Raw genomic sequence first — 27,175 nt, forward strand, 5'->3', positions numbered from 1 at the left:
ACTTTTTGGCTGCCAAGCACTGGGCTCTTAATTCCCCAACCAGGGATAGAACCAACACCCTCTGCAGTGGGAGCACAGAGTATTAAACACTGGACCGCCAGGGAAGTCCCTGGACTCACAGCCTTAAAAAATCATGGAAAAGCCTGCTGACAGCCACACCTACAGCTGTGACAAGAATGCCCTCCCTTGACCAAACCTAAATTCTTCTCCTTTCTGAGGCTTGTGCCCAGTCCACTGTGTACAGGCTTCAATTAGAACAAAAATAGTACAGTCAGTAATAGTTTCACCAGGGTAGACCTTTTAGTCTAGATTTCTCTTCTTTTCTCTTTTCCTTTTTTTTCTTTCTTTCTTCTTCTTCTTCTTTTTTTTTTTTTTGTCAACAACAAACATCCCCAATTCTTTCTTCCCCAACAACAAATATCCAACCTTCAAACTACCATAATGAGTCCTGAACTGTGTGGCTCAAAGTTCGAAAAAAGTCCATCTAGAACACCTCCCTAACAGGTCCCTTTTTCCCTCCCCAGTCCCTGCAAATCCACCATCTGCTCTCACTCTGGACTTTTTGGCTGATTCCAAACCATCTTCTTACCACCAGAGCCTGTGCTTCCCAAAAGCTCATAGACTGGGTTGTTCTTCTAATGAGGTGCCCAGTAAGTACTGGTGATAATGATCTGCACAGTGGATGCGGTTACTCCATCCCTGGAGAGAAATGAAAAGCTTAGTCTTTGGAATCAGACAGAACTGGGTTCAAACCCGCTTCTTAAGTGGAACATCAAATAAGAGTCTTGGCTTCTCTTGGCCTTTGTTGGCACATCTATGAAATGGAAAGGACCCCTACTTCATAGGCTCATTGTAAGGATTAAAATGAAATCATGGATAGAAGAAGTTCAGTACAATAAATAGTTACTATTACTGTTTTTTTGTATTTTTTTTTTGTTGTTAGTTCTCTCTGTGACCCCCTCAGCCTTGGATCTTGAGCCTCCTCAGTTGACCGTTACCAAGCACAATGATTCCTATAGCCTAGGCAGTGGTTAACATTCTTTGTCTTGATCACTAGCACCATACTGTTTATAAAAGAGCATTTTTTCTGAAACAACAATGCATTAATAAATACAGCTTTACCTTGGAGGAAAAATTAAGGCTCTGGATGGAATTGCAAATATATGAGAGTGATCATCTCAGCGATGCTGTTTCCATTTCTTGCCCTTCCCAAGCCCTTAGAGAATAGTCTACAGTAGATTAACCTAAGCACAGAAAGGCACAGGTATCCAAGACAGACAAATAAAGGCTGTTTTTTAAACTGTTTGGGAGAGAATAAGGTGGGAGCAGTAAGCGAGAGTGTCTAATCAGGTTTATATCTCAACAGCCCAAACTTTTATCAAGAGAGTTGCTGGATCTCGTGGCTTCTCATTTCAACCTGAAAGAAAAGGAGTACTTTGGAATCACGTTTACAGATGACACGTAAGTGTTTGAACACTTTTACCTTTTATCTGGACTTCCTATATGCATCACTCACAATTGCCCAAAGTGGGGGGATTGCTTCAAGAATTAGAATATGTCATCTGCTCCCGTGGGTGCTCAGTTGCTCAGTTGTGTCCGACTCTCTGCGACCCCATAGACTGTAGCCCACCAAGCTCCTCTGTCTATGGAATTTTCCAAGCAAGAATACTGGAGTGGGTAGCCTTTCCTCTTCCAGGGGATCTTCCTGACCAGAAATCAAACTCATGTCTCCTGTATCTCCTGTCCTGGCAGGTGGATTCTTTACCACTGAGCCACCTTGGAAACCCCATGTCCTGCTTAGCTAAACCTCTTTTAATGCAAGACTTTTCTGTAGGACTAAGGTAAAAGGAGAAAAGGAATATTGGCCATTCTAAGAACTCAAAATATTGTCCAAGTGCTTTAGAAATTTGTTGCAACGAGCTTATTTTTTCTGATGATATTCTGTCTTCACATTTCTTTGAGTGCAATTGTACCTTCTTATTTAGCTTATCTGTCAGGGATGGAAATACTAGAATGTCATCCACTCGTGTTGGAATGAATGTTTGGACTTCATGGCAAGAAAGTTTAAAGGCAATTTTGTGGCTCACCCAACAAATATGAATATACTTTAATGCGGGATGAACTTTTGAACTTATACTTAGGTCTATTTTATGTTACCTTCTTACTATCATATTTTTCTTTTACTTACATTTTTTAATGCAAACTTGGATGGTGTATATATTTGTCAACAACTGAAATCCTCTCTGAAATGAGACAGCTGTATAAAAATGAATTCATAAGAATTTAAAACTCGATGTAAGCAAATGTGTTTAGTCTTACAGGCTCTTTTCTGTGTGGGTATGCGTGTGCTGTATGGCAGCCTGATTTTTCTACATTACACGCAGCTTGATACATCAAAAGAATTCTTCCTTTTTATGGAATAATTTCCAGAGAACTCTTCAAATATTAAAATTTAAGAAAACGTGTTACAGACACAAAATATATTGGCCAACCAGCCAGCATTCTTTGCATAACTCTCCCAGTTTAAATGGTTTTCTGTTCTTCAGGTTAACCAGGCAGAATATAATCTCAAGAAGGGGTTAATTTGTTTTTAACACTGATTATATGCAGCCTGGACCTCTTGGAAATGCCATTGGGCTTAGGACTTGGGCAGGACAAAAACCAGACAAATGAGTTGTCAGGAGATGTAGAAGAAAAACGTTAAAACTTTGATTTCTGACTCAGGTTGTTTCCTGAATAGAGTTCAACAAAGGGGAAAAGTATGCTTCATATCACCCATCTCATTTGCATCGCAAAATTATCTGTTTACTCGATTACGGTCTGAGAACTTGTCTGATCGGTCCTCTGCTGGATGAATCAGGAAATACAGATGTCCACTAAGCACAGGCTCTAGCTGGAAAGACAAGACCAGCTCATGTGAATCAGCAATTAGATATATACATACAGGCTGAGTTTGTATGTAATGGAATCATACCAAGCAACATAAGACTTAAAACCGTAAACATGATGGCTGAGTTCTATGATAAAAACCATAAGTACACAAACGCTGTCACTTAAGGAGAGAGCACATAAAGTAGAGGCTAAAATCATGAATATTGGGAGAAATGTATCCATTTAACAGCTATTTCTTGAGTGCCAGTTAATGCCAAACATTGTTCTAGCTCCCAAGGATTCAGCTGTGAACATCACAGACCAGGTTCCTGCTTTCATGGAGTTTATGTTGCACTGATACATGGTCCCGCAGAACAAGTAAATAAACAGATAATTGAGAAAAGACCAGAACGTGAAACAGGAGGCCTGGATCAAGAAAAACTAGGGGGTAAGGGGAGTCAGTTTGAGGGTGAATCAGGATGGCTTCTGAAAGGTGACATATAATAAAAAACAAGAACCAATTCTGCAAAAGTCAGGGAGGCGGTTCCCAACTAAAGCCAGTGGGAAAACTCTCAGGTGAGAATAAGCTTGGCTTTTTTTTTTTTTTTTAATTTTGAGGGTTTTTTAAATTTTTTATTTTTGAGAAAGAAAAACAAAGCCAGTTTGACTTGAATAGTTAGAGGAAAGTGGTACAAGATAAGGTGGAGAGGGAGGTGGGGGTGGGTGTCAGAGAAGCTTGGTATCTTAGACTGAAAATCTCTGATGCTCAACTTTTCTCATCTGTACAGTGGACATAATAATAGCACCAAAATAACAAGTACTTTACAGGGTACATACAATAGGGTCATGTGCGTGCATGCATGCTAAGCCGTGTCTGACTCTTTGCAACACTATGGACAGTAGCCTGCCAGGCTCCTCTGTTCATGGGATTCTCTAGGCGACAATACTGGAGTGGGGTGCCTTATCCTCCTGCAGGGTATCTTCCCGACCCAGGGATCGAACCCGCCTGAAAGGCCCCGCAGTAGGGCCAAAGTATTTATTATATTAGAGCCTAGGCACACAATGAAAGGAAGCTTTCATCCTGTTGTGTGTAGTCATGGCAGGCAGGTGTGCTCTGAAGGAGGCTGCACGAGGGCTTGGGTGGGAGCGCACACAGGAGCGAGGACAGGAAGACCTTCAGTAGAGGGCAGAGGAGACAGGGCTCCAGGGAGGAGACATTTTGAGGGTCAATACATGGACATGGTCAAGGCCCAGTGGGGAAGAAACTGGCCTGAGCGTGGATTAAGGTATAAGAAGGGCTAACTCAAAGGTGAGCCCTGAGAGTCACATAGATGGAGAAAGCACGCTGGGGCCATTGAAGATTGTTCTGCACGAAACTGACATGATGGATGACTGTGGTCTTGCAAATGTCCCAGGCTGCAAGGTTCCTGGTAGGCTGGGAAAAAGGGCTGGCAGGCATGGCAGGCTTTGGGGAATGCTCCAAGCTCAGGTGAGCATAACCAGAGGGGGCATAAATCAAGCGTTCAGACTAGGACCTTCTCTTCAGAAAGAGAGGCGTATGTAATACGAATGACTTCCTTTCCCGACTTGGGCCACCTTCCACCTCATGTGCCTTGGGGTGATCTCTTTTTAAATACTCTGTTGGAAGAATGTCTCACTTAAGTGCCTCCTCTAGCTATCTCCTTTGGTGAGAGAGGTCAGTGGTTACAGCCTTTCCAAGAAGCCTGGCTCCAAAATGCCCTTTGCGTACTCCCCTGCAAGTGACAGCAGAGTCTGTTTTTGAATTATGGTCAGTTTGGAAGGTGTCTTCTGACTCTAGCTGTGTTTATTTTTAGAAGAAGTATGAGCTCGGCTTTTGGAGCGTGGAGGGGGAATTGGCCATTTCTACCTTTCTGGGGAACAAGTCTGGAAAATTGCTTCGTTGAAGGGTGTCTCCTTGGAATGTCTTGGTCACAGGCCTAGTTCTTTTTCTTTGTCTGGTAAATATTTTTGGAAAGTATTTTCTTTCAGCACTGCCCTTCCCCCCGCCCTCATAAAACCACTGAGTCGGATCCCTCCCAGGATGCTGAATGAATTGCATTTTCCAGCCTACATGCCACATCAGCTCTTTGCCTTCGGTGAACTTCTCCAAATGGAGTTAGGCAAAGCCGAGGGGACATTATGTCAATGAAACTAGCCACTGTGTCTATCCTACTCCACGGGCCAGGAAGAGAAATGGAAAAATGGAGTTGTGAGCTTACATAATTAAAGTAGTGACGGTGACCAACAAAAACAAATTCGTGATCCTGTAAAAGGGAGGGTTAGAGTTCCTGAGCTCAGGCTGTGAGTGCCTTCTGGTGTTCGGTGTGCAGAGTGAGTCTTTTACCCCTAGAGGGCAGTCACGACCCTCCTAAGGCCGCACTCTGTTCCCCATAATGGTTCCCATCCCTTTCAACCCACTTAACTTTTTTTCCTTCCCTTGTTTGAAAGGATTTGCTGGATGAGGTTTGTTTGTTATGAAATAATAAATAGGTTTCACAACACAACTGTGATTTTTGATCTCTGTTCCATCCAGTGGGCCGGAGATGATGGGCCTTTGACTGGTAAAATTCTAGCCTAAAAGGACAGTTGGTTCAAAGTGGCCTCAGTTCAGTTCAGTTCAGTCACTCAGTCATGTCCGACTCTTTGCAGCCGTGTGGACTGCAGCATGCCAGGCCTCCCTGTCCATCACCAACTCCAGAAGTTTACTCTAACTCATGTCCATCGAGTCGGTGATGCCATCCAACCATGTCTGTCGTCCCCATCTCCTCCCACCTTCAACCTTTCCCAGCATCAGGGGATGCTTTTCAAATGAGTCAGTTCTTTGCATCAGGTGGCCAAAGTATTGGAGTTTCAGCTTCTGCATCAGTCCTTCCGATGAACATTCAGGACTGATTTCCTTTAGTATGGACTGGTTGGATCTCCTTGCACTCCAAGGGACTTCTTCTCCAACACCACAGTTCAAAAGCATCAATTCTTTGGCGCTCAGCTTTCTTTATAGTCCAATGCTCACATCCATACATGCCTACTGGAAAAACCATAGCTTTGACTAGACAGACCTTTGATGGCAAAGTAATGTCTCTGCTTTTTAAAATGCTGTCTAGGTTGGTCATAACTTTTCTTCCAAGGAGCAAGCGTCTTTTAATATCATGGCTGCAGTCACCATCTACAGTGATTTTGGAGACCCAAAAAATAAAATCTGTCCTTGTTTCCATTATTTCCTTATCTATTTGCCATGAAGTAATAGGACCAGATGCCAAGATCTTAGTTTTCTGAATGTTGATTTTTAAGCCAACTTTTTCACTCTCCTCTTGCACTTTCATTAAGAGGCTCTTTAGTACTTCTTTGATTTCTGCCATAGGGGTGGTGTCATCATTGTATCTGAGGTTATTGATACTTCTCCTGGCAATCTTGATTCCACTTGCGCTTCATCCAGCCCAGTGTTTCTCATGATGGCTTTCCTGGTGGCTCAGAGGATAAAGCGTCTACCTGCAATGCAGGAGACTCAGGCTCAATCCCTGGGTTGGGAAGATCCCCTGGAGAAGGAAATGGCAACCCACTCCAGTATTCTTGCCTGGAGAATCCCATGGACAGAGGAGCCTGACGGGCTAGGGTCCATGGGGTCGCAAAGAGTTGGACACGACTGGGCGACTTCACTCATTTTCACTCTGCATATAAGTTAAATAAGCAGAGTGACAGTATACAGCCTTGACATACTCCTTTCCTGATTTGGAACCAGTCTGTCGTTCCATATCCAGTTCTAACTGTTGCTTCCTGACCTGTGTACAGATTTCTCAAGAGGCAGGTCAGGTGTTCTGGTATTCCCATCTCTTCGAGAATTTTCCACAGTTTGTTGTGATCCACACAGTCAAAGGTTTTGGCATAGTCAATAAAGCAGAAGTAGATGTTTTTCTGGAAGTCTCTTGGTTTTTTTAATGATCCAACAGATGTTGGCAATTTGATCTCTGGTTCCTCTGCCTTTTCTAAATCCAGCTTGAACATCTGAAAGTTCACAGTTCACATACTGTTGAAGCCTGGCTTGGAGAATTTTGAGCATTACATTGCTAACGTGTGAGATGAGTGCAGTAGTGCGATAGTTTGAACATTCTTTGGCATTGCCTTTCTTTGGGATTGGAGCGAAAACTGATCTTTTCCAGACCCGTGGCCACTGCTGAGTTTTCCAAATTTGCTGACATGCTGAGTGCAGCACTTTCAAAGCATCATCTTTTAGGATTTGAAATAGCTCAATTGAAATTCCATTACCTCCACTAGCTTTGTTCATAGTGATGCTTCCTAAGGCCCACTTGACTTCACATTCTAAGATGTCTGGCTCTAGGTGAGTGATCACACCATCATGATTATCTGGGTCGTGAAGATCTTTTTTGTACTGTTCTTTTGTGTACTCTTGCCACCTCTTCTTAATATCTTCTGCTTCTGTTAGCTCCATATCATTTCTGTCCTTTATTGTGCTCATCTTTGCATGAAATGTTGCCTTAGTATCTCTGATTTTCTTGACAAGATCTCTAGTGTTTCCCATTCTATTGTTTTCCTCTATTTCTTTGCATTGATCGCTGAGGAAGGCTTTCTTATCTCTCTGTACTATTCTTTGGAACTCTGCATTCAAATGGGTATATCTTTCCTTTTCTCCTTTGCCTTTAGCTTCTCTTCTTTTCTCAGCTATTAGTAAGGCCTCCTCAGACAGCCATTTTGCCTTTTTGCATTTCTTTTTCTTGGGGATGGTCTTGATCTCTGCCTCCTGTACAATGTCAGGATGAATCTCTGTCCATTGTTCTTCAGGTACTCTATCAGATCTAATCCCTTGGATCTATTTCTCACTTCCACTGTATAATCATAAGGGATTTGATTTAGGTCATACCTTAATGGTCTAGTAGTTTTCCCTACTTTCTTCAGTTTCAGTCTGAATTGGATAATAAGGAGTTCATGATCTGAGCCACAGTCAGCTCCCAGTCTTGTTTTTGCTGACTGTATAGAGCTTCTCCATCTTTGGCTGCAAAGAATATCATCAGTCTGATTTTGGTGTTGACCATCTGGTGATATCCATGTGTAGTGCCTTCTCTTGTGTTGTTGGAAGAGAATGTTTGCTATGAACTGCGTTCTCTTGGCAAAACTCTGTTAGCCTTTGCCTTTATTTATTCTGTACTCCAAGGCCAAATTTGCCTGTTACTCCAGGTATTTCTTGACTTCCTACTTTTGCAATTCAGTCCCCTATAATGAAAAGGACATCTTTTGGGGGTATTAGTTCTAGAAGGTCTTGTAGGTTTTCATAGAACTGTTCAACTTCAGCTTTTTCAGCATTACTGGTCAGGGCATAGGCTTGGTTTACTGTGATATTGAATGGTTTGCCCTGGAAATGAACAGAGATCATTCTGTCATTTTTGAGATTGCATCCAAGTACTGCATTTCAGACTCTTTTGTTGACTATAATAGCTACTCCATTTCTTCTAAGGGACTCTTGACACAGTAGTAGATATAATGGTCATCTGAGTTAAATTCACCCATTCTAGTCCATTTTAGTTTGTTGATTCCTAAAATGTTGATGTTCACTCTTGCCGTCTCCTGTTTGACCACTTCCAATTTGCCTTGATTCATGGACCTGACATTCCAGGTTCCTATGCAATATTGCTCTTTATCGCATCAGACTTTACTTCCATCACCAGTCACATCCACAACTGGGTATTGTTTTTACTTTGGCTCCATCTTTTCATTCTTTCTAGAGTTATTTCTCCACTGATCTCCAGTAGCATATTGGGCACCTGCCCACCTGGGGAGATCATCTTTCAGTGTCCTATCTTTTTGCCTTTTCATACTGTTCATGGGGTTCTCAGACAAGAATACTGAAGTGGTTTGCCATTCCCTCCTCCAGTGGACCACATTTTTTCAGAACTCTCCACTATGACCGGTCCATCTTGGGTGGCCCCACACGGCATGGCTCGTAGTTTCATTGACTGTGGTTCATGTCATCAGATTGGTTAGTTTTCTGTGATTGTGGTTTCAAAGTGGTCTACCACAGGTAATAGAGATGAAATGTGTGGATTCAAGTGTCTTTTTGAGGTATTGATTAGATCTGTCCCATTTGCTGATGGAAAAATTTGAGAAAAGCAGGTTATAAAGATAAAGTGTTTTTTGATCTCATTTTAGTCTCAGAGACTAGAAAGTAGCATGTTAACCTGAATCATGGGGCTTCCCAAGTGGCTCAGCGGTGAAGAATCCACCTACAATGCAGGTAGACCAGGGTTGATCCCTGGGTTCAGAAGATCCCCAGGAGAAGGAAATGGCAACCCACTCCAATATTCTTGCCTAGAGAGTCCCATGGACAAAGGAACCTGAGGCTATACAGTCCATGTGGTTGAAAAAGAGCTGGACACGACTGTAGTGATTAACACACACACATACACACCTCAGTCCTTGTATACTTTTTACCCACAAAAGCAGTAATTCTATGAATCTTCCCTTATGTCACTTATATCAACAGATAAGATATATTTATCTTAATAATATTCCTTGAAGGAAAACTAGAGACAGTTATCAGAAGCCTCACCTAATAATTACAAAAATAAAGACACACTTTTTACCCTGTATTAAAACTTGTGATAAAATAAAAAAAAAATAAAAATAAAAACATAGTAAGTGACAAAATGAAGCTAAAGGTTATTAGGAAAGCTGATTCACTCCCCTAATCTCACTTTCTCCTGTATTCAAAGTCTGGGTTCAAATCCTAGCTCTGCTAATTTTCTTTGCAGACTTACTGTAAAATCTAGTATTAATATTTTTTTAAAGTACCAAGTTGGTTGGCACTAAGTACTTGCTCAATAAAAATTAGCTGCTATTATTATCATCACTATTATTATTCTTACCTCCATTTTCTAAATACTTACAATAAGTACAGCTTAGAGTTTTCTGATTTTTAAAAAAACACTGTCTATTCAAAGACCAAAATAAGGTGGAAAATATCTCCTGAATCATTATCAGTTTTGTTATAATTTGACACTATATACACCACTATCAGCATGAAGTTTTGCCTAAGCAAGCAAATGAAGTCTCTGCCCTCTGGGAATTTGTAATCTAACATGGATCAACTAGTGGGAAAGTCATGTAAACAATCCCCAGCCACAGTGTCTTCCATCCCTCAGGTCACAATTTCAGGAGAATGTTTATGTCAATGAATTTAGTGAAGCCCTTGAAAGAATCGTCAGATACATGGTTAAATAGTAGGAAGTCCATAATGTATACCCAAAAACAGCTCCCAGAGAGTATTTGACCCCATATTTTAATTTTTTAATTAATCTTTTATTGATGTATAGGTATTTTAGTTTCCCGCTGTAAACAAAGTGAGTCAATATTACATACATATATATCTACTCGTTTTTAGATTCTCTTCCCGTGTAGGTCATTACAGAGTATTGAATAGAGTTCCTTGTGCTATTCACTAGGTTCTTCTTAGTTATCTAGTCTATATATACTAGTCTTTTTGTTCAGTCACTAAGTCGTGTCCAACTCTCTTTGCGACCCCATGGACTGCGGCAAGCCAGGCTTCCCTGTCCTTCACTATCTCCTGGAGTTTGTTCAAATTCATGTCCATTGAGTCAGTAATGCCATCCAACCATCTCATCCTCTGTCTCCCCCTTCTCCTCCTGCCCTCAATCTCTCCCAGCATCAGTCTTTTCCAGTGAATCGCCTCTTTGCATCAGTTGGCCAAAGTATTGGAGTTTCAGCATCAGTCCCCCAGTGAACATTCTGGGTTGATTTCCTTTAGGACTGACTGGTTTGATTTCCTTGAAATCCAAGGGACCCTCAAGAGTCTTCTTCAGCACCACAGTTGGAAAGCATCGGTTCTTCAGCACTCAGCTTTCTTTATGGTCCAATTCTCACATCCATACACGACTACTGGAAAAACCATAGCTTTGATCAAACAGATCTTTGTTGGCAAAGTGATATGTCTGCTTTTTAATGCTCTCTAGATTTGTCACAGCTTTTCTCCTAAGGAAAAAGCATCTTTTAATTTCATGCCTACAATCACCATCCTCAGTGATTTTGGAGCCCCCAAAAAATAAAATCTGCCATTATTTCCATTTTTTTCTCCTCTATTTGCCATGAAGTGATGGTACCGGATGCCATGATCTTAGCTTTTTGAGTGCTGAGTTGTAAGCCAGCTTTTTCACTCTCCTCTTTCACCTTCATCAAGAGGGTCTTTATTTCCTCTTCACTTTCTGCCATTAGGGTGGTGTCATCTGCATATCTGAGGTTCTTTATTTTTCTCCCAACAATCTTGATTCCAGCTTTATCCAGCCCAGGCATTTCACATCATGTACTCATCATATAAGTTAAATAAACAGGATAAAAATATATAGCCTTGTTATATTCCTTTCTCAATTTGGAACCAGTCTGTTGTTCTATGTCCAGTTCTAACTGTTGCTTCTTGTCCTGCATACTAGTTTCTCATTAAATAGGTAAAGTGGTCTTGTATTCCCATCTAAAAATTTTCCACAGTCTGTTGTGATCCACACAGTCAAAGACTTTCAAGGCTTTAGCGTAGTCAATGAAGCAGAAGTAGATGCTTTTCTAAAATTCTCTTGCTTTTTCTATGATCCAGTGGATGTTGGCAGTTTGATCTCTGGTTCCTCTGCCTTTTCTAAATCCAGCTTGTATATCTGGAAGTTCTCAGTTCATGTCCTGTTGATGCCTAGCTTGAAGGATTTTGAGCATTACCTCGTTAGCATGTGAGATGAGCATGCTTATATGGTGGTTTGAACATTCTTTGGCACTGTCCTTCTTTGGAATTGGAATAAAAACTCATCTTTCCCAGCCTGTGGCCATTACCAAGTTTTCCACGTTTGCTGGCATATTGAGTGCAGCACTTTAACAGCATCATCTTCTAGGGTTTTAATAGCTCAGCTGAAATTCCGTCACTTCTACTGGCTTTGTTCAGAGTGATGCTTCTTAAGGCACACTTGACTTCACAGGAGAGGATATACTAGTGTGTCAACCCCATATTTCTTATAAAAGCTGTAGTATTGTTATCTGTATTTGTCCTTTTTCATTAAAACAAAAGTTTTTCCCTTCTTGATTATCTAAAATATTTCAGATTTTGTAGTTAATAAAAATTTAGTTTTTACCTCAAAGGCAACCAGTGTTTTTTCAGTTTCTTGTTCATTTTATGATGCACTGACTTATTGCTATAATATAAATACGCAAATGTCTAGGTATACTTTTTTAATTAAAATAATGGCAATATATTATACTTGTTGTTATGCATCTTTCATTTTCACTTGACAGTGTATTTTAAAAATCATTCATGGTAAGTTTATAAAGATACTTCTGATCTTTTATGTGGCTGCATAGTATTTCATTGCTGTTTACATTCATTTTTTTTAAACAATATCCTGTTGGATGCTTAGGTTGTTTCGAGGCTTTTTGCTGCTACAAACAGCGCTGCAGTGAGTGGCTTTATACATGGCCCATTTTCCACATGTGTGATTTTATCCTGATTAACTCCCAGAAATGAAAATGCTGGTCCAGAGGCAGGGGCTTTTATAATCTTGATAGAAATTGCTCCGTTGACCCCATGACTGGTGGTAACAGGCTACACTCCTACTGCCCACAGGTAACTGTTACCCCGCAGCTCTGCCAACACAGTGTTTCTTGAAACTTGCTCTGGCTTTCTGTGTAATCCTTTTTCCTTGTTTTACTCTTACAGGGGTCAGCAGAACTGGCTTCAGCTAGACCACCGAGTCCTTGACCACGATTTACCCAAGAAACCAGGCCCAACCCTCTTGTACTTCTCTGTGAGGTATGTATCCAGAGACACGTCCACCATCCCCTTGGGTCTTTTTTTGTTTTTAAAAGAGAAAAAAACATTCTTGGTGATCAGAGATAAAGAATTTTAAAAAAGAAGAGACCTGTCAAAAAAAATATTATGTGAAAGAGATTCTCTGCTATCTTAGTCTGGGGAACGAGTTACCATAGATACATGTAGAACTGTTTTCCTTTGAAAATAAAGGGTAGACTCACCTTCCTTTAATTTTCAAAGGCTCTTGAATCTATGTGAAGCTAAAAAATATAAGTAATATATTTCAATATATAACCTGCTTTTAACTCAACATACTTCTAGATTTTTATAATTTGAAATGTACAAACACTATTTTACATATTATGTATGTATGTTTTCTAGAGACTATGGAAATAATTGAATTTTATACAGTTTCACACCTTAATTGGAATAGACAATAAAATGCAAACAACTGCTCATGGAAAGAATTACCTTAATGCAGAAATCTACATTCTGATTTCCTGAAGAGAGACTGCTAGGAAGGAATCCTTGATTTGTTCTCTGAACTCTGCTTGGACAGATCACTTAACTATGCATATGGGCCTCAGTTATTTTCTCCTGACATGGATGTATTCCATTATATCAGTAGTTTCTTATAGTCGGCCAACGATAGAAATATTTTTTCACATTAAAGATAATAAAATGTTATAAAGAGTAATGCCTGTGTTCCTGTAGCCAGCTTAAGAAATAAAATGTTACCAGTTTTGCTGAGAACCCCTTCTTAGGTGCTAGCCCCTGGCCACTATCCTGAATTTGATATATTTTCATGATAAATTTGTTTTCTTGATCTGAAGCCAAATATGATAAATAAGCTAAGGTGGAAGATTTCCCATAAATCTAAGTATGTTTTCATAAAGCTAGATCAACCTGAAGAATGGACCTGTATTCTGAGCTTATGTTATCTTTTGGATGTTGGACTATACTTGTTTTATGACATGTTGGTGGAGGCTTCATGTCTTTCTTTGGGAAGGAGGGTGGTTATACAATGATTGATTATCTGATACAATCATGTCAGTTTCCACACACTTTTTTTAAGCTTCCTTATGCTCCATGCAATCCAGAAGTGTCCTAATAAGGTGTCCTGATTGTCCTACCTTTTTGTTTGTCTGTTTTTAATATGAATTGATGGTGATTGAGGATGGAGGCTGCTCCTTACTCAGTAAATAAAGTATTGACAGCCCCCAGTTTGTTTTCTGCTTTTTACTCTAAAATCTGGTTTAGGTTTTTTTTTTCCCTTACCACCAGAAGTCACATTTTAAAACCCAGGAAGGAGGTAGCATAATGGTGATTTGTCCAGGATGTAGCCGGTATGAAAAAGTGCACAGAAATCCTAAAAAAACAAAAATGGGAGTTTCCTGGAGTGTGGTATGAGTGCTGGGTCCATGGAAATGGAGAAGAAAACAAACACAGACCAGCAGCAATAAGAAAATATATATACATTAGTAATTAAGCGGGGGTCCAAGCATAGAAAAACTTTCATCTTGTATTGTGTAGGGGAAATGGCTCAACATAAATCAGCATCTTTTTTCACAAGGAAATTTATTATTACTGTAAACATTTCAAACTTCCTGAAAGTATAGAGTGAAAAAGAAGACATTCTCCACCAGGCCTCTCCCTTGCTTTTTCCCTAATTCTCTCTCCTTCTTAGAGAAAAATAATGCTGATAAATTATTTGGTGATTTACTTTTTTTTCCCCCCTAATCTGGAGATTTTTCCTTTGTTGTTGTTCAGTCACTAAGTCATGTCCAACTCTTTGTGACCCCATGGACTGCAGCACGCCAGGCTCCTCTGTCCTTCACCATCTCCTGGAGTTTGCTCAGACTCAAGTCCTTGAGCTGGTGATGCCATCCAACCATCTCATCGTCTGTTGCCCCCTTCTCATCCTGCCTTCAGTCTTTCCCAGCATCAGGGTCTTTTCCAGTGAGTTAACTCTTCTCAGCAGATGGCCGAAGTATTGGAGCTTCAGCTTCAGCAGATCTTTCCTTGGGTATATAAGAGTCTAATTTACTTCTTTGCACATCCATAATTTAGCTGTTCAGGCTCCTATTAAGCCTGTAGGCTGTTTCCAGTGATTTATTAAAATGTGCATTGCAGCTAACATCCCTGTACTTCCATCTCTGTGCACATATGTAGTGTTTCTGTAGCCTGACTACTCAGTGAGAGCTTTATATCTTTGGAGAATTTAACAAGCACTAGTTCTTTGACCACTACTCTCTGATCTATTTTTTATCTCACAATGCCAGGGGAGAAAGTTCAGTCTTCTCTTCTGAGCAGTCACTCATAAGGCAGCCCTGTCTTTCCGAAGCAGGTTCTGGGGAGTCTCCTGCTGCCTGTTTGTGAGTTTCAGCCTTTATCTCACAAATGTCCCATAATCACTTTTAGCTTTACTTTCCCTTAATCACTCACATGTTTAAAAGCCCTTATCAGGTTTTTAATTATTCACTTATTTCTTCTTGCCAACTGTGCAGTGAGATCATAATAGTCTTTGTTATTATTCCAATTAAGGACTTGTTGTTACTTCAATTTAATTAAAGAAATGATAGAGCAAAAAGCATACACCAAGGAAATAAGTCAACTGACCGAGCTCAGTGAGTGGAATACAGTTCTTCAGGGGTCTCTCAAATGGGATGATAGCCACCCCAGTGAAGTCACTGGCCTCTCGGAGGGTCTCTAGCCTTCTGAGTAAACAGGACCGCTGCTGATACTTACATCCTAACAGACATCGCCACTACCCACCCCTGGTTGCCTGACGTGACAACAGATGTGAGTCACTAAAGAGTAGAAGCAAAGAGCATTTGGTTGTATTTGGACACATAGTCACCATAGAAGCCTCTAGAAATACACACGGTCTCTTGATTTCAAAGTCACTGCCTTTCCCATCAGCAGGTATGAGTTGCTTGCTCATGGACACTGAAGTACACACTTGCTGAGTGGTTAGTGCACACAAAAGAAGGAATCCCCACAGAAGCAATGTGTTATATGAATGTACATAACTGCTCTTTTCATTGCTAACAATTAAGAATATCCAAATGTAGGGGAATTCCTTTGGTGCTTTCACTGCTGGGGCCCAGGTTCAATCCTTGATCAGGGAACTAAGATCTCGCAGGGCAACAAAAATACATAAATAAAAATAAAGATATCCAAATGCCAACAGTAAAGATAAATTCAGTAAGTTATGGCATTTTTACAGTGAACAAATGATCACTGTAATAGAAGCCATAAGATGAAAAGGTACATTGCATTTCAGAGCTTCCCCAGGAGGAGAAGGGCCACATATCTGAATCACTATAGGAAATTTTTTTAAGAGTCACCCCTCCAGTCCCCAAAACTTCCACTTTCCTGGCCCAAATTCTGATACTGTGTCCTGGAGATAGTGAGTGTGATCTTGGGCAAGTTCGTTGTGAATTAAAAAGAGATCAGGGGATACAAAATAACTTTGCAGAGTAATATGCAAATATAAGAAAGTATCTTTTTTTTTTTTTTCAAATTATAGTGTTTATGAAAAAGAAAAATACCATAAAGCTTTGCTCTGAAGAGGTTTCCTCTCTATTAAAATGTAGCATTAACCTTATGGCAGTCTCTGTGCCACATATTTGACCTGTGTCCTTTCACTGGGCTTCCCTGGTGGCTCAGTGATAAAGAATCCGCCTGCCAATGTGGGAGATGGGGGTTCGATCCCTGGGTTGGGAAGATGCCCAGTAGTAGGAAATGGCAACCCACTCCAGTATTCTTGCCTGGAGAATCTCATGGAGCCAGGCACATTGCAAAGAGTCAAACACAACTTAGGGACCAATCAACAACATCGTTTCACTGTTTCACTGCTTCCTGAGCTAAACACTTGCATCCTTCAGATTTACAGGGAAAGACTTTCTTCTGGTTATTATCTCCCAGGATGCAGGCAGCAGCTCAGAAACACATGTAGCTTCTGCATGGAGGGAAGAAAACATTTCAAGTGCAGGCACTTAGTTGTCCCTTGATGAATTTCAGAATTAAACCTTTATCTTTGCTTTAGTTATAAAATCTCAGTGGTGGGTGCTAACTCCAGGTGTGACATGTGTGTATTGACGCCCCATAATTTATGTATGCACCGTAATTCATTTAACCCATCCTCTGTTTTCCTGTGAGTCCAAACGCCCCCAGGCTGCCAAGGGACTCCTCCAGGCCTGGGTTGTTATCTGCAGCTGTAAATTATCTTCCACAAACACAAAGGCCTCTTTGGTAATGCAGCCCAGATGTAAGCATTTGAAAAGCTTGATAGTGAGCAAGCAGGCATTTAAAAATCAGAAGTGGGGAGGTTAGGGAGGGGATTGGGCGTGACCTCATTGGAAAAGCTCCCATCGCCTCAGAGGAGGAGGTGGCTCTGGCTGGTACCACCCAGCTCCAGCAGAGCCAAGGTCTTGGGTCTTTCCCCCTCTGCTTTGCATTTATCATACTGCCTCTTGCTCTTTTTTTTTTTTCTTTTCTTTCTTTCTGTCTGGTCTTCCCGCTCTTCTTCCCCCTCTTTTTCTCCTCTTTCCAAACCACCATTGTGAGGTTCAGGAACTGTAAGTGACTTCTCAGAGGTACCAGTAAGTATTGTGTGTGACACTTGGAGCTGAGAATTGGCTGTGTGTGGAGAGTTCTGGTAGGAGATGTGGAGAAACACTGCTACCTTTCAGTCAAAGTTGCTGCAAACAGAGTCTTTGAAAGACTTTTTTCAAGTCTTTTATCACCCCCTGGCCTGTTTCTGGAACATGCAGAAAGAGTTTAACTCAAGGAGGTATCATGACTACAACTCATGGATCCACATCATTCCAGTTGTTTGCTTGCTTGTTTTTTAAAGGAAGACAAACATTTGGAATACAGCACAACAGGTAAAGATTCTGGTGAAGAAAGATTTATTGATAGAGAAAGATGCTCCCAACATATTCTGGGGAATAAAAGCAGACCACAGGATTGCACTTAAGTAAAAGATGTGAGTAGGAAAAAAATTAAAATATTAACAGTAATTAATCTCTGGGTAGAGTGATTTCCTCAAGGGAATCAACCCTGAAAATTCATTGTAAGAACTGATACTGAAGCCGAAAACCCCAGTACTTTGGCCACCTGATTGGAAGAGCTGACTCATTGGAAAAGACCCTGATGCTGGGAAAGATTGAGCATAAAAGAAGCATGGGGGCGGCAGAGGATGAGAGGGTTGGATAAGATCACCAACTCAATGGAGTTGGGCAAACTCCAGGAGATAGTGAAGGACAGGGAAACCTGGAATGCTGCAGCCCATGGGGTCACAAAGAGTCGGACACAACTTAGAGACTGAACAACAGAGAGTGATTATGGGAATGATTTTTTGCTTGTCTATTTATATATTCCTACGATAAACACATAAAGCAGTTTTTAAAAAATGCAAGTGTGACGTGTAATAAAAGGAAGAAAAGTAAAGTGTTTGTGGCTGGATAGCCATGAGTTATTTTAGAGCTATCAAAGAGTAGGTGATTTACAGTAAGGAGAGGACAGGAAAGTTCATCTCTTCCCAGAGGAATGTGATTAAAAAGCACAGAGAAATAAAGGATTCCTTCTGCCTTGGGCCCAACAGAGGTATTTGAGGCAGATGTGTGAGTCAGCCAGACCTCTTTGCCCACCACCACACGCCAATCTGAACGTTATCCCAGAACCTGGGGAAAGCATGTGTCGGTTGCCTTAATATTGACTGTGACCTCCTGGCCTAACCCATACTTGAACTTCCAGGCAGTTGGTAAGCAGCCTCTGTCTTTGAGGATCCACCATCCTCATTCATATGAGAGTTCCAGAAAGACACAGAATCATTCAAAGCACAGGCTGAACCTCAATTCCACTGTCTTACAGGATTACATTTCTGTGTGCTCCCTGGATCACATATCAGACAGCGTTTGTGGGAATCTGCTCAGTCTCCTCTCTAATCTGTCCTCAGTGTGACATCGAAAGGGCAGAGGAAAGCAGTAGTATTATGAAGGGTGAAAAGGCTGGAGGGTACAGAAGTTCAGAGCTCGGCCATGAACTCAGGGTTTCTGGCTAGCATTCCGGGGGGCCAGGTAATTCCTCATTGTAGGGAGCCAAGCTGTTCTATGGGATGTTTGCAGCATCCCTGGCCAGTAGCATTCTCTTAAGTCAGGAAAATACAAAAAAAAAAAAGTCTTTGGGGATATATGTATATTTATGGGTGATTCACGTTTTTGTGCGGCAAAAACTAACAACATTGTAAAGCATTTCTCCTCCAATTAAAAAAAAATAACAAAAACAAAAAAGTCTTCAACATAACCAGAGGTACCTCACTCATCCCTTAAAAACCAGTGCTTTCACCTTGCTCTTGACTTTTAACCCTAACTGTTCTGTGTATTACCTTTGTGGCCTTTGGCAGCCTCTACGGGCTTTGCTCCTCATCTAGAAGACGTAATAGGAACTGACAGTAATACAGGGGGGTTGTTGGAGGATGTTAACATGTCATGAAGACCCTCACTAAATGTAAACTATTTTTATGATATAAAAATAACAAAGACTGCCTCAACCACCTGTTCAGGGGGTAAAAAATTCCATAATGTGATATATGGTCATTGAATATGGAAGTTTGGAAACTGTCTGGCTTGGGTCTGACTCACTCTTTTTTTGTTATTTTTAAAAAATATTTATTTATTTGGCTGCGCCAGGTCTTAGTTTATGGCATGCAGCATCTTAGTTGTGGCATGTGGGATCTAGTTCCCTGACCAGAGATCGAACCCAAATTTTGTGCATTGGAGTGCAGAGTCTTAGCCACTGGACCACCAGGGAAGCCCCTGACCCATTTACTTTTACACTGGGTGGAAGATTTCATCATTTCTCCACGATTCTCTCCGCCCAGCCATCACCTCCCTAAAAACAATTAACCTCTCCTCCTCCTTCCTGTCTCCTTCTCAGAGAGTTTGTCCCTACTTGGCTCATGGTGGACAGGGGCAGGCTATTTTGCAGTTTGAAGCAAAGACGTGGAATTCACCATGGGACCCCAACACTTCTCATTGCCTGGGGCAGATGACTCCCTCCCCTTTTGTTCTGGTCGCAGCACAGCCCTTAGCCTCCTGGGCCTCCAGTCTTTCCCTGGAGAACTGGGAAAGAGTCATGCAGAGAGGGGAGCGACAGGGCAGGTTTCTACAGGTTCACCTGGAGGGCCCTCTCTGCTTCTTCTAGGGTTGCCTGGAAATCCGGAAGTGAGGCAGAGTTTTCCTGGCAGGGGAGCACAATGTAAAAGCCAACAGTGCTTCCCTTGGGGAGTTCTCTAAGAGCGCACCCCTCCCAAAGATGAAAGGGAACACAGGGGACTCTCAGAGGTTCTGCATCATCCTTTGCAGAAAGTGAAATACACTTCAATTACCCCGCTGTCTTCAGCGTGCATCATAAAGCAGGACTATGAGGTTGCAGGGTCATTATAAGCAATAAATACAGATCTCTGTGTTCAGAATGTAGATTAGAACCTGATAGAAATCTTAGGCAGGTGGCTGCAGTAAATGCCTGAAATTACCCACAATAACTGAGTGAAACCAGGAGCAAGGCGTTTGAATGCAGCCCTCACTGGACACCAGTCAGGAAGTCAGCATTGTGCAGTGAGAAATCATTGAGTCATTCCTGCCCAGTTTGCCGTCTATGATGCTGTTGCTCAGACATAGCAAAGATTCTAGAAAACAAAGGAAATATGCTCAGTTGGGGAGAAATCCTAAGTGGTCAGAAGAATATTCGTTTCAGAGTGTTTTCCTATTCTTGGTCAAGATGGACTCCTTTGTAGCATCCTACTTCCCTAAGAGAATAAGCTTAGAAAAGATACTGGAATTTCCATTCTTGTTTTTACAGTTGAAGTTTTAAAGAGGTTCCCAACTAAGTCCGCACCTTTTGTTATAGTCTTCCTGGTAGACAGATAATAATAACATAGTAATAATCACCACCACTCACTGACCACTGAGACAACACGTGAGAAAAGGGATGCAACGAGAGGCCAAGCAGTTTGGCCCAAGACCCCAGCGTGGATCAGTGTTGGGACTGGACTTCAACCTAGTATCTCCCCAACTCTGTGATGTTGACTCTTTTATTTTTTTGCCCCCATTTTTTTTTTTTGCCACACCTCACAGCTTATGGCATCTTAGTTCTCTGACCAGAGATTGAACCTGGACCACAGCAGTGGAAGTGCTGAGTCCTAAGCACTGGACCACCAGGGAATTCCCTGTGGTGTTGACTTTTGATCATGGTAAATAAATGACACAGGAGGAAAATATGGGCCACCTACATGACAGTGACCACTAACGGATAGCCCATCCCAAACAGCCAGAGTCGTCTGCTTTTCAACCCACGTGTATCATCATCTGGCTGCAGGCCTGCCCCTCCTCCAATGTTGTCATGCCATTGAGGTTGATGTTTTGTTATCACTGATGAGCGGTTAGGTGAACACCTGTCCCATCAACAGGAGAGAAAAATGCTAACGGGGGGACCATGAAAAGTAGAGACAGCGTCTTCTCAAGAAGGCCAATTCTCAAGAAATTACATTTGTTAAATTGTATGAGGTCTGTCTCCAGAACTTATGCCTAACCCAAAAGCTTGGGTTTGTTTCAAGGCTGAAAATTGAACCGTGGGCTTTGACTTTACAAAATCTTAGTGAAATCATTCACAGGAAGCATGCAGAAGGGAAACAGTATCCTTTTACCAAAAAAAAAAAAAAAAACCACCCTGAAACAAAAGGTCTTTGTTTTACAAGTCTGGGATAGTCCGTTTCATTTCACGGAGAATCCTTAGATTCTGTTTTCAGTTCATAGAACGTGTTGATAGGTGTGCCTAGGGAGCCATTCTCCTGGAGAACCATATGTACTTTTCAAACCCTCCATAAATATAGTCATCACAGTGGCTCCCTTGAGGGAGAGAGGGGACCGTGGATTCAGAGAGTGGGTAATGTGATGCCTACGCAGAAAGTTAGAAGGCAACAGGGCGGGTTGCCAGAAAGTACTGGAAAACAAGATAGGGACCTGTTTACTGGAACTGGGGTACAGTCAGGGACCCGGGCTTCAGAAACAAGAGGAGCCCAATGTCTAGTACGAAGTTATCTGTGCGGAGTTGGGCACGTCACAAGTTGATTTGGTGCTAAGCCACCCAGCTCCCTGCATGTGGTTTTTTTTAATTCTTGAAGACTAGAAAGAGGTTTGATCTGACTAACAGGCCCTCTCCCTGGAATGCCCTTCCTCCCTTCGTTACCTGGTGAACTCATGCATTCTTTAAGACTGGGCTCAATTGTCCTAGAGGACAGCGTGTCCTGTGACACGGAGCCTTCTGGATTTCAGTTTGGCTGCCTTCTCTCTCTTGATTCATAAGCTGACTTAATTGCATTGCTCCCGTGGGCTCCCTGGCATTGTGTACATGTTGTATTTCATTGTGATTATTATTATAGGAAAGCATCCTATCATATTGGTTTGGAGTAGGAACTTTGAAGTCTGAAAGGCCTTCATATGAATCATGGCTCCCTCATTTTCTACCTGGGTGACTTGGGGAAGTTGACTTTATATGTGCATCTCAGTTTTCTTATCTGTAAGATGGGTTAATAACTTGCTACCTCTGGCATCTGGTTTTGCTGAAGTTAAATGGCAGCATGCATATAGAGCCCTGCATACTGTCCCTAGCACATGGGAAGTCCTCTACTGACTTGCATTCTCTTGTTGCCAGCAACAGAAACCAGTTATGGCTAAGCTAACAGAATTGAAGGAAAACTGGACTAACAAGGCTTCAGAAAAGACAGGAATCCAGGCTCTGCAGGAATCTAGGGAGCAGGAGGCAATGGACAGTTTCATCAGGGTACCACCGGCAGGACAAGAGTCTCAATAGGCTGTATTGGGCACTTCATAAAGTCCCTACTACGGCCATCCTTATCTCCACCATATAGACGAAGTATCTTAGACTCAAAGCTTAGGCCACATCCGCCAGGCCACATGGCATTAAATTCCAGAAAATGGATTTTTATTAGCAATGATTAGAATTTGTTGCTTCACATCCTTTTGTGTTATCTCATTTAATTCTTCCAAAACTGTGAGGTAAGTGCAGTCATAACAGCAGTTTAGAGAAGACACAAAGAAGCTAACTAACTTGTCCAGGGCCACCCAAGTAATAAATGATGGGACTGGGACTCCATATTCTACATTCTTGATTCCAAAGCTGGTTTTTCCCTTCAACTCTTCATCTCCCCCAACCCCTTAATCCTTAACTTTCCCTTCTTGCACACCTAACACTCATCAATCTTCATTAAGTTCACTAATAAGTGAGATGAACCCTTGTAAGTGAAAATAGAAAGGATTTATTCCACTAAGGATGGAATTTTTCAAATGACTTTAACCATCTCAATGATAAAATCTTTCACCGCCTCTTAAAGCTGCTGTATTTATTTCTCAAACATTTCCTTATTGCGGAAGGGGAGGAAAAATAAATAAATAAAAAGCGCAAATGCCCAAGGTCTATCACGATTTTGCAGAGCTAAGAGCAAAGCTCCCTGGGACTTCAGTTCGGGTTTATCTTGACTCTCGCCAGATTGAGAGCCTGTTCTCGTCCAGGATCCTAGCTGTGAGCTGTCTTCGGGTATTAAGTCTCCTCATGCATTATTCATCAGGTGGGGCTGCAACACTTGAGAAAAACTTCTGGGCCTCCACCCCTGGCCCACTCCTGCACCCCAGAGGCCTGCCTTCAACCAGCCAGCTTTCCACAGGACTCTCCTCCCCTCCCCACCTCAGGACCCTCAGCTTTTTTCCAAAGGAGGGACTTGGCCTCACAGAGGCAACAAGCAAAGGCCCAGAAAAGGGAGTGGAGGAAGCGAGACCCAGAATACCCTGATTTGCATGAGAAAGACCGGTATTAAGTGGGGAGCTTGGCTTCTAGCCAAGGGAAAGCCCAGAGCCTGGAAGGATGAGAGTGAGGGAAGGAAGGAGGACGTGACTGAAACTCTCCTGGTGCATGGGGGCGAGGTAAACGGGGGCCCTCACACCCCCCCTGAGTCTGAAAACCGTGGAGCCACGGGCTTCTAGGTTCAGTTATACAGTAGTGCTTTCTCAGCAGACTTCTCCTTTCAGCCCTCAGAGGGCTTTGTTTCGAAACTGTGGGAGGTATCCTGAACTCCCAGAACCTGTGTCAAAGGAACTGCAAGAATAAAGAATAAAATAAAATAAACACATTTTATTTATATATTTTTATATAAATATATATTTGTTTATATATTTTATTTATTTATAAAGAATAAAATAAAGGAAAGAATAAAGATGGATTTGCAGGTGGTGACCATTTTGGATTTTTCTCTCGCTCACCTTCCAACACACTATAGAAGACTTTATCTGCATGTCTGCGTATATCCACATACACTCATACATACTTAAAGGTGTGCATACATATTGCAGATGGCTTTTAAAAGGGAAAAAAAGCACAACCATTGCCTAGCTCTTCGTAATTCTCTGAGAGACACTACATGAGGAAACCATGCAGAGAAGGGAAAGAATCGGAAGGAGTCAACTTCTGTGCTGTTTTCCAGGTTTTACATTGAGAGCATATCGTTCCTGAAGGATAAAACCACCGTGGAGCTCTTTTTCCTGAACGCAAAGTCCTGTGTGCACAAGGTAAGGGCCCTGTTTGCTGCGGACTCCAGCGGGGCTGGACTAGCAGGGAGCAATGGCAGGGCCTTTGTTTTTATGTTCAAGTGGAGAAAAAAGGACATAATCTTTTTTTTTTTCTTCTTTACATTTCTCATTCTTTACTATGTTTCACACAGACATGCTATTCTCTATGTTACTTTTTTTTATTAAACTTTTTATTTTGTGTTAGAGTATAGCCAGTTAACACTGTTGTGATAGTTGTAGGTGGCTAGAAAAGGGACTCAGCCATACCAATAATGTATCCATTCTCCCCCAAACTCCCCTCCCAGCCAGGCTGCTGCATAGCACTGAGCAGAGTTCCCTGTGCTGTGCAAGAGAGGACATAATCTTTTTCCTTTGTGTATCCTACCCCGTAAAACAAAGCAAAACAGTTTTCCTTTTTTTTTTCAAATGAAGAAAAGGCAGCTCTTCTCAAATTCTGAGTCGGGAAATACACAGAATCACCACTGCCTGCGGTGCTCTCAAAACTCCACCCAGAAGGACACACAGGTGGAGCAGTCAGGCTGATCGAAGCCTCGCAAAAGTCAGGCCAGAAATCTGTTCTAGCAGAGTATACCCTACATTTATCCTACTTTGAAGCCAGTCTTCCTTAGGGGCCTCTGCTCAGGGCCCTGTGTTTTAAGGCAGAGTCTCAGTTATCTGTGGCAAAGGATCTGTTTTTTGCTTTATTGTTTTTCATTTGTATCCAAACCGTGGAAGACACACAGCTTTTATAAAATTCAGTACAAGTGAACTGAGAGAAAAATGACCCCAGCTTGGATCTTGCAGCCATGCTGCAGTCAAATTGCTGTGGAAGTTTTAGACACTTTCCATTTTTAATCTTATCTCCTTGCAGATAAACTTTGCTTTAAAGGCCTCTAGTCTGGCCTCCTCTACTACACCCCAGGCAAAGGTGGGGAGTCCCCAGGCTCAGCTGAAGCCCAGCTGCTTCCTTTGTCTTCACTGTGTGGGATCTCGGATCCCACACCTGCTTCCAGGGCTGGTGGGAACCTCCTTCTGCCCTCTGCCAGTATATATCGCCCTATATCTGAGGGGTGATGAGGGACAACTGGTTGGTGCCTGGCCTGGAAAGACAAAGGGGCAGACTGTGCATTGAGGCACCTGCGTTCATATTCCTACCCTTGTCCCCAAAACGTTAAGGGTGGCCCACTGCACACATGCAGTTTTAATTAGTGGAAGACTCGGCAAGGAGCAGAATTTTTGTCGTTTTTTTAAATAGCTTTATGGGATATAATTGACTGAACATAATTAAAGTGTATAATTTTATAAGTCTTAATAAAAGTAATACTCTTGAAATGATCATGACAATCAAGATAGTCAATATACCCAGCAACTAAAGATCTGCTTTTTCTCACAGTAGATTATACATTTTCTAGAGTTCTATATCGGAGTAGGCAATGGCACCCCACTCCAGTTCTCTTGCCTGGAAAATCCCATGGATGGAGGAGCCTGGTAGGCTGTAGTCCACGGGGTGGCTAAGAATCGGACACGACTGAGCGACTTCACTTTCACTTTTCACTTTCATGCATTGGAGAAGGAAATGGCAACCCACTCCAATGTTCTTGCCTGGAGAATCCCAGGGACGGGGGAGCCTGGTGGGCTTCCGTCTATGGGATCGCACAGAGTCGGACACGACTAAAGCGACTTAGCAGCAGCAGCAGCAGCAGAGTTCTATATAAGTGGAATCATATAGTAGGAAATATTTTTGTATTCTTTCAATGAGCATAACTATTTTGAGATTCTTCCATGTTGTAGCAATAACCTTTTCCTTTTTTCTGTTTAATTAAAATTTTTTTTTCTTTTTGTCTGTGCTGGGTATTCGTGGCTGTGGGTGGGTTTTCTCTAGTTGCAGCAAGCCGGAGCTATTCTCTGTTTGCAGTGCTTGGGCTTCTCATTGCAGTGGCTTCTGTTGTTGCAGAGCACAGGCTCTAGGGCTTGCTGGCTTCAGTGGTTGCAATAGCCCTTTCCTTTTTTATTGCCAAATAATATTCCATGGTATAACTAACTAAAACATTGTTTATTCATTCACCTGTGTGGCTATTTCTCCCTTTTCCTCCCAAACTTACTGGGATATACTTGACATATAACATTGTGTGAGTTTAAGGTATACAATATGATGGTTTGATATGTGCATATATTTTGAAATGATCCATCCACCTGTTGATGGACATTTGGATTATGCAGGTTTGGGAAATGTTACAAGTAAAATTGCTATGAACATCCATGTACAAGTCATTGTAAGGACACACACTTTTTTTTTTTTTCATTTTTAAAAAAAATTTATTTATTTTAATTGGAGGATAATTACTTTACAATACTGTGGTGGTTTTTGCCATACATCGACATGAATCAGTCACGGGTGCACATGTGACCCCTCATCCTGAACTCACCCTCCCATCTCACCCCCCACCCCATCCCTCTGGGTTGTACCAGAGTACAGCCTTTGAGTGCCCTGCTTCATGCATCAAACTTGCACTGGTCATCTGTTTTACATATGGTAATATACATGTTTCAATGCTATTCTCTCAAATCATCCCACCCTCACCTTCTCCCACGAGTCCAACAGTCTGTTCTTTACATTTGACACACTTTCTTTTTTCTTGGGTAAATACTGGGAATAGAATGGCTAGGTCATGTGGGAGATGGGATTAACTTTTTAAGGTTCTGCCAAACTGTTTTTCAAAGTAGTTGTGCTATCTTAAATTCCCACCAGCAGTTTATGAAATTTCTAGTTCCTTCATATTCTTGTCAACACATGAAATCAACGTCTTTTCCATTTTAGTCATTCTGATAG

The 27,175-nt window shown here is 41.7% G+C and overlaps 1 protein-coding gene across 6 annotated transcripts in view; it reads left to right on the top strand.

Moving 5' to 3' along the window:
- FRMD4B (FERM domain containing 4B) overlaps positions 1 to 27,175 on the top strand; it is a 359,361-nt gene that overhangs the window by 226,043 nt on the left and 106,143 nt on the right. For all 6 annotated transcript variants that reach the window (XM_019984894.2, XM_070776331.1, XM_019984892.2 and 3 more), the window contains 3 exons: positions 1,367 to 1,461; positions 12,605 to 12,697; positions 24,261 to 24,345. In XM_019984894.2, coding sequence (XP_019840453.2) covers positions 1,367 to 1,461; positions 12,605 to 12,697; positions 24,261 to 24,345 — 273 coding nt within the window. The remainder of the gene's footprint in view (positions 1 to 1,366; positions 1,462 to 12,604; positions 12,698 to 24,260; positions 24,346 to 27,175) is intronic.

The sequence above is a fragment of the Bos indicus genome, chromosome 22 (assembly GCF_029378745.1).
Source record: "Bos indicus isolate NIAB-ARS_2022 breed Sahiwal x Tharparkar chromosome 22, NIAB-ARS_B.indTharparkar_mat_pri_1.0, whole genome shotgun sequence".
Classification (NCBI taxonomy): Eukaryota; Metazoa; Chordata; class Mammalia; order Artiodactyla; family Bovidae; genus Bos; species Bos indicus.